General features: G+C 50.7%; 1 protein-coding gene across 1 annotated transcript in view; it reads right to left on the reverse strand.

Annotated features, from left to right (window-relative positions):
- THUMPD2 (THUMP domain containing 2) overlaps nt 1-3653 on the reverse strand; it is a 163401-nt gene extending 159748 nt beyond the window's left edge. The window contains exon 1 of the mRNA XM_069235050.1: nt 3394-3653. Within this exon, the coding sequence (XP_069091151.1) occupies nt 3394-3561 (168 nt within the window). The 5' untranslated portion in view covers nt 3562-3653. The remainder of the gene's footprint in view (nt 1-3393) is intronic.
- Nucleotides 3654-8017: the final 4364 nt, after the last annotated feature.

The following is an 8017-nucleotide window of genomic DNA, read 5'->3' on the forward strand; positions in this document are numbered from 1 at the left end:
AGGCACTTGTCCCAGCTGCCACACTGCTCACTGCCAACTGGCGCTCCTAGATCTGCTCTAACACCGTTGGGCATTGCTGTTTCTTTCTTCTTTCTTTCCTTCCTTCGCCTGCGCGGGCGGTCGTTGCCGACTGAACCCAACTTCGAATCCGAATCAGGGGCAGCCTCCTCTAAGCCCAGGATCCGGTTAGCCTTCGATAATGATTTCACCTGACAAAGCTGATCCTCCCAACGGAAAACAAGGTGGAACGGGTGGCCCCGGGAGTAGGACACCGCCCGCTCCCGTAGGTGCTCGGTGATGGGCTTAAACTCACGCCGCCTTTGCAGGGTCCGAACCGAGAGGTCCTGGTATAATTGAAGCTGATATCCTCTAAAAAGGACCCGTAGAAGGTTGCGCGTCTTTTGCAGTATATTTTCTTTCAGCCCAAAGCTATGGACACATGCCAGAATATCTGGCGGGCGGTCCCCGGCTCCCCCGGGCCGACCCACGCGGTGGACTCTATCAAGGGCGATCTCCTTGGATTCTTCAAGTTCTAAATCGAGCAAAACAACGCCATCACGAAACCTCCAATGTCGTCCTTCTCAGCCCCAGACGGCACTCCTCTGATGCGGATGTTGTGCCTGCGCGAACGATTCTCCAGGTCCTCCACTGTCATCTGTAGGAGGTCCTGTTGCTCCTGCAGGCGTATAACCTCCTGCTGCAGATCTGCCACCTCCTCACCGCGGGCAATTTCACCATCCTCGACCTGCGTCACGCGGTCACCCAGGGATGAAAGCTCAACTCTCAGCTCCTCCACCTCATGAGACATGTCTTTACGGAGTGCCTGGAGGTCACTCCTGAGTGATTCAAATAAGGAGATAAGAAAGCCCTTAGTAACTGGAGCTGCCTCATCCTCCTTCACCTCCCTTACTGCCTCTGGAGTCCTCACGGTCGGTGGCTCCTCCCACGCCCCTCCTGGCCCCTGGCGCACTCCTGTCAGCATATCTCGCACCGTCCTGTCCCGCTTAGGCTTGGAGGTCGCCATCCTCTCTGCCTACCACCTGCAGGTACTTAGATATCTCAATCTGGGCTCCTCGCAGGCTCACCAAAGGTCACGACTTCCAGGCCTCAGGCCTCGCCAGGGACATCAACCTTCCACCACAGGCTTGACCATGGGCCTCCTTCTGACAGCGCTCACCTCTGCTCCAGAAATGACCCCTGCGTGCCGCTCTCGCCACTAAACTGCAGCAATGGTCCACCAAGCCGCTCAAGGGCCTCAGCCTCAGCTCCAACTGGCTACTAGGCCCAACAGTCCAGCCACTCTCCTCTCTGGGGTCCCCCGGGACGGGCCCAGCACGAATGCCCCCACCGCCACCAGGGCCCCTGCTACAAATTTCTATAGGGCCTCCAGACCGGGCCTCACCTCACTGCAGGGACATGGCTCTTCTAGGGCGCCATCACACCCTCGGCGCTCCTCCAGCTAGCTGTCGGGCCCAGGCCCTCAACACGAAGAGCCCGCAGCCCTCCGCACCCCCACGTCACAGGCGCCGGCCCAGAGCCCCCGGGCCCGCGCACCCGGCTGCCGCAGCCTCCAGGCCAGGCCTCACCTCACCGCAGGGACCCGGCTCTTCTAGGGCGCCATCACACCCTTGGCGCTCCTCCAGCTGTCTGTCGGGCCCGGGCTCTCAACACAAACGAGCCCGCGGCCTCCGCACCCCCACGTCACAGGCGACGGCCCGGAGCCCCCGGGCCCGCGCACTCGGCTGCCGCAGCCTCTGCCTCTCGATCGTCAGGCTCCAAGAGAGCCGCCGATGCCGCCCCGGATCCTGGGCATCTCAACGGGGCACGCCGGCCGGCCGCTACCGCATCCACATATCAATTAAGGGCCCGGGCGGCGGAGCACGGACAAACGCATCCGCTCACGCCGCCATCTTGGCCACGCCCCCAGTCCCTGTTATTTATACACAACGCACGTCCTAAGTAATCTAAATTTAGATTTTGAGCAACAGTTGGCCAGAGGACTTTAGCATAAGTTCATACACCAAGAATGAGGACGATTGTAAGGGACTACAAAATGAAGGATCACAGTGGGGGACAGGGGGTGCATACATGTCAACATTGGGAAAACATAAAGAGGGATTAAAAAAAACAGATGTGTATTGATTTTCCCGATTGACTTGCACTGAAGTGGGGGCAATTATAGGCTCGAGGAAGCTACAATAAAGTCATTTTTTACTTCAAAAATCATGCGCCTCCCATCTGAATCTGTTCTGCTGGCATGCAAGGGGGTGGTAAACTAGGATGTGGTTTGTTCAAAAGAGAGGTCTCCACAACAGAGTTGGGTGAGCCACTGAAAGCTCGAGCTAGGCTAGACCCTGCAGTCTGGCTCTGGTTCAGCTCACGGTCCTGATGGAACCTTGAGCCCATAAAGAGCAGAGCTTTCATGTGGCTTTTGCCTGCTCCCTCCCTCTCTCTAACGAGGATGTGACAATAGGGTCAGGTTGCCGACTATAGAACTGAGGAACCACGTTTGAGTCTCAGTGTCTGCACAAAAATCATTTGATTCTGGGCAAATCGCTTAATCTCCCCATGCCTGCAAGCAACGAATGTGATAATGTGTAATGTTACTGGTGTTCATGTAAAGTGCTTCAATTTGGCCTGTCGGTCTAGTTCATGCTATATAATAAAAAAGCACAGAGGTAAAAATAACTCCTAAACATAAGGAAAGACAAAAAGAAAGTTGTTTCCTGGCTGATTTGTAAAAAGTTAAATCAGAACACCTGGATAAATTGTGGTTTCACCGCTTAAATTATATGATATTGGCAAATATTTAATCTCCAACTCTTTTTTCTTCATTATTGTGTATGAAAGCGCTTTCAAATACGCGAGTTCAGAATATCAGTTCTATAAAAACATGTTGTGCTTGATTTAATAAACTATAATGTTGCTCCATAATATTCTAGGTAGCCACAAGTGATTACTTGGTAATTGTCTTGTCTGCCAGTACACTAAACGTTTATGTTTACAAACTATTACTTTTATTAGGTACTTCATAGTGCAGCAGTTCTATAATGTCAAAGGTTCAGTTGTTATGGATATATATGTTTTAATTTTGAAGCGACTTTATCATATTTAGCAGGCAAACCGTCTTTAGGAACAGATCTTGATGTTTATTTTGAAGACAAGTTATAGGTGATGGTGTAAAGTCAAGCAGTAGCTATCCTACCACTCTGTCTTCTTAATGAGATAGAACAAAAAGTTTTCAATACTTAGAAAGAAAAAGGCGCGCCACTAGGATGGGGCTTCTGAAAGCAAACGGTTCGCGCATGAAGACTGACTGCTGAACAAAGGCTAGGTGTCTCCCTCCAGGTGCGGTGACTCAATAACATCCTGAAGGGTTTTGGTCTTTCTTACCTGCTCGGCCTCAAGCTTCTCCTTGACTTCTCTGACTACAAAGCGTTCCATGCCGCGGCCTGCAGTGCAAAAGAAACGAGCAGTGCGGTCTGTCAGCGCCAGGTGGCAGCAGGCAGTAGGCGCTGCCGTGTTGGGTTCTAGCTGCAGTTCCATGATGTGATCCTTCATAGGCACACTTTCACTGCATGTTTCAAACACACACCGAAGAAAACCCTAACATGCTAAGCTGCTTCCTGTGTCCTTGACGTCATCATCCTGCCTTCGCGCAGGCGCGTTGTTTTCACACTGCTCCCCAGCAGTCATCACGGTCCATTTCGAGCCTACCGATGGGTGTACGTCAGCAATTACAATGATATATTAATTACATAGAACAAGGTCGGTCATATTTTACAATTCTATTATTTGTACATTTCTCAAAACCTAAAGAACTATGTCCAGAAATATATTTTTGAGGGACCAACACACTATATCTACGTTAGCTTAAAACGTTATTTTATATTATTTTAACGCATGGCAAACATAACGAAAGATCATGCATTTAACAAGGCCAGGGAGGTTTGCGTGCCTCTATTAAACATCTCGCGCTACCGGTAATCACTCCAAGGCTGATGGACTAGAGTGGTGCTGATTAGAAAACGTTTGTTTATTCATAATAACGCGCTTTATTCAACAATGAAGTCATAAAAGCACATAAAAGCGATAAGCACAAATACATCAATAATGCAACATGTAAGATAAATATTGCAGTACGAGAGCCGCTGTTGCAGCATACAGGAAAATGAATACGTACAAGAAAGACATAAAAACAACAATAACAAGAGTATATAACTTGATAAACACATGAAAAACACAGCCGAACCATACGGTCGCTCTCTCTGAGAATGTCCTGAAGTGGCGATAGGGAATCCAGCTGTTGAACTCTTTCAGATTGATTACTAAACAAGATCCTCCCTCTCATTTTGTTTATCTTAAAGATGTTGCTGCAAAACCCCAAGGGATCTGGCTGGACTGGGGCAATTGCGTCTTTGAACAATAACTGTTGCATTTCCTGTTGGATAAAAGCCTGATCTAATTGGGAAAAATGGATTGGCTTTGGTAGTGTTATCTGCCGAGGATCCCCAAAAAATTCCAAATGGAAGCCTGCCACTGTTTCTAGTACCCATGGAGCTGATGTCAGTAATGCCTAATTGGGCAGGAAAAATCTGGTTCATCCCCCCCCAAGTTTACAATGGAAGGGGAAATCAAACTTACCTTGCAGATCAGGGCTAGTATTGTAGTTATTCCTGTAGCCGCCTCTGTTGCTGCAGGCGTGACTTGCCCATTGCTTGGCAGGGTAGAAAGTGTCTATGGATTGAGACTGAAATCCTCTGACTGCAGGGGTGTTTCCTGGGTGAGAGCTGCGAGGGGTGGAGCAGCTGGACAGACACACTCTACTTCTGCCGGCCCTCGCAAAAAGATGATTTTGGAACACTCCCTGGCCCATCAGGGACCACTGGTCAGTCTGCTACCCCATCCCACAGCCAGTCCACCACAGAGCCCCCCCTCCTCAGAAACTTAACACCACAGCAGCCAGCCAACGCCCCCAGACCTCTGTCCCCTGGACACGTCAATCAGTAGTATGCCCACCTATACATGGACCTGAGTCCCCACTACACAGGCAAGACAATGAGGGTCCTGGTGTCAGTGGGAGTGGGCACACCGTTCAGGGGACACAGGCACAGGGGTCCAGGGGCAGTTAGAGGACAGCTGTGCGCCAGGGGGAGGGCAGGCCCAGGGAACCCACTGCCCAGGAGGAATTCACAAATGTCCTGAGGCATACCAACAATCCCAGGACAGGATGGGTCAGGTGATCAACATCATGCAGGAGAGCCAGCGGCTGCAGGGGGTACACCACCAGGAGGTAATGCAGCCGTTGCAGGGCCTAAATGCCAATATGGCCTCCAATTTAGGGGTGCTGGGTGGCATGGCCAACACCATGCAGGAGAACAGAGCACACCAGCGGGCTACTAGCCACTCCACCCTTCAGCCATCAACATCTGCTACAGCTAGTGGACAAGAGGCCCTGCCACAGGTCCCACAGGCCACCAGCACCACTCCCCCTGCAGAAGGTGAACCACCACGCAAACGTTCCCTGTGACCCCCTTCAGAATGTCCCCCTTGTGTTCCACTGTGTCACCATGTCCACTTTGAACTGTCATTGCTCCCCTTCCTATGGACCTTGGGCACTGGACCTGTGCAACAAACAGACTGGCTCACTACACTGGACTTTTCCCAACCATCACCCCACTCTATTGCACTTTCCATTGCATACCTGATTCAATAATAAACACCGTTGGACACAACTTGAGTAATAGTGCTTTATCTGAAGGAAATGGACAATTTATTGAACTGTATTGAACTCCAAAATCCTGTGCAAATGTCCTGTAAAATGTTGATCAATCCTACATATGTGTCTCGGCATTCTGTACATATCACAGCATTACACTATTGTAACCACACTAACATCTGCAATAAGGGAAGGCATAGGTGACAGTCATTTGGTAAGCAAAGGTAGTGACTGTCATTATGCTACAGTCACACAGCACTACACTTAAATGGAGAAATGTATTGTTCAACAGTCTTACCTGAATGTCATTGGAAGTACTGCTGTATTATATGTGTCCTGTTGTCCACATCCTCCTCCCCTTCTTCCTCCTCACCGTCCCCACTGCCCACTTCTGCCACAGGTGCATTGTCACCCCCTCTCCTGCAGATAGGGCACATGGCGTCTGGGGGCCAAAATTGTGCAACATGCATCACACAACAATCTTGCAGATCTTCTCAGCAGTAGCATAGGGATCCACCTGTCAGATGGAGGCACCTGAACCTGGCCTTCTGGAGACCGAAGGTCCTTTCAACAATCCTCCTTGTACTCCCATGTGCATCATTGTACCTAATCTCAGCCCCTATTCTCGGATTCCTAACAGGGGTCAAGAGCCAGGAAAAGTTTGGGTAGCCGGAGTCACCTGGAAGAAGTGAGGGACACACATTAGCCTTGCACAGTGGCATGGGGTATGATTCCTGAAGGCATACACTGACATACATTGGGTGGGGACTCAGGCTCACCTATAAGCCACACTCTGTGCGTCTGTGGTCATGCCATCAGCTGCGGGACGCTGCTATTCCTCAGACAAAGGCATCATCCACCGGCCAAGGATACTTGGCAGGACATGGGAGATGTACAGGTCACCAAAGCACACTATCTGGACATTGAGTGAGTGAAAACTCTTCCTATTCCTGTACACCGGGTCATTGGCCCTGGGGGGGACTAAGGCAATATGGGTCACGTCAGTGGCCCACTCACATGTGGTATGTGTCCCATTGCATGGAATCCAGCCTTCACAGTAAGCAAATCATCTACTTGGGGAAATGCGATGTAGCTGCACATGTGTTTGAGCAAGGCAGACAAAACCCTTGCAAGCACAATAAAGAACATTGGCTGTGACATTCCTGCAGCCAAGCCCACTGTCACCTGGAAAGAGCCTGTTGCCAGGAAATGGAGCACTGATAGTACCTGCACAAGAGTTGATATTACTGTGGTGCAATGGATATCAGGTAGCAGATCAGGCTCCAATTGTGCACACAGCTCTGTGATTGTGGCCCTGTCCAGCCGATAGGTGAGTATGATGTGCCGGTCCTCCAGTGTAGCCAAGTCCACAAGGGGTCTGTACACAGGTGCTTGTCTCCTCCTTCTGTCCCTCCACAGTGGTTGATACCTAAGTGACCCAAAAGTAAGAAGGGAGTGACAAAAGGAACTATAGACACACAACACTAATGTACACAGAGCATGTTTGTATATTGGACACTGGAATTGTCTAGGTGTGTACAGTCGACACCAATGACGCACTGTTAAATCAACACATGTATACTAGCATTAGAAAATGTCAACCACGTGTCCTGTGTGCAGGGACAGGTGGAAGTGACCTCACCCTGCCGGCCTTAGGCGTCAGGGCAGGAGGCGGTCTGCACCGCCGTGCAATTCCTCATTTGGCTAACATGGGACTCTATGGAATACAGGAACCAAGGATGATCAATGCCAGCGGTGACGGTGTTCACCGCTGCGGATGGGACCGCCGTTTTCTTCCAACTACTTCACTTGATTCCTGACTTTCCACAGAACGACATCTCCACTGTGTGTGCTGCTGTGACCTGTGGCTGGTACCTGCCATGACCTGTGCTACAGGAGAAAGGGCCCCAGCCTTCACCTTGGAGGAATTGGAGAGGCTCGTGGATGGGGTCCTACCCATGTATGGGCAGTTGTATAGGCCTCCAGACCAACAAGTGAGTACATCATGGGTACGTTGCATGCGACATGGCTGCATGTAGATGTGTGTGTGTGTGTGCTGGCACTGTGTCATTTGAGAGGGGTATGGCTGGTGGCAGTGTTAATGCAGAGGTACGGATCATGTGTGTGCTAATGAGGGGCAAATGCAGTATGTAGACCATATGTGTGACAGACTGGATTGTCTGGTTCATGGTGTCCCTCTGTCTGTGTTTCCTCTGCAGGTCAGCGCCCATCAGAAGAAGGGGTTATGGCGTGCCATCGCCAAGTATGTGCGGACCCTGGGGGTCCATAGCCGGCGGA

The sequence above is a fragment of the Pleurodeles waltl genome, chromosome 5, assembly GCF_031143425.1.
Source record: "Pleurodeles waltl isolate 20211129_DDA chromosome 5, aPleWal1.hap1.20221129, whole genome shotgun sequence".
NCBI classification, from domain to species: domain Eukaryota; kingdom Metazoa; phylum Chordata; class Amphibia; order Caudata; family Salamandridae; genus Pleurodeles; species Pleurodeles waltl.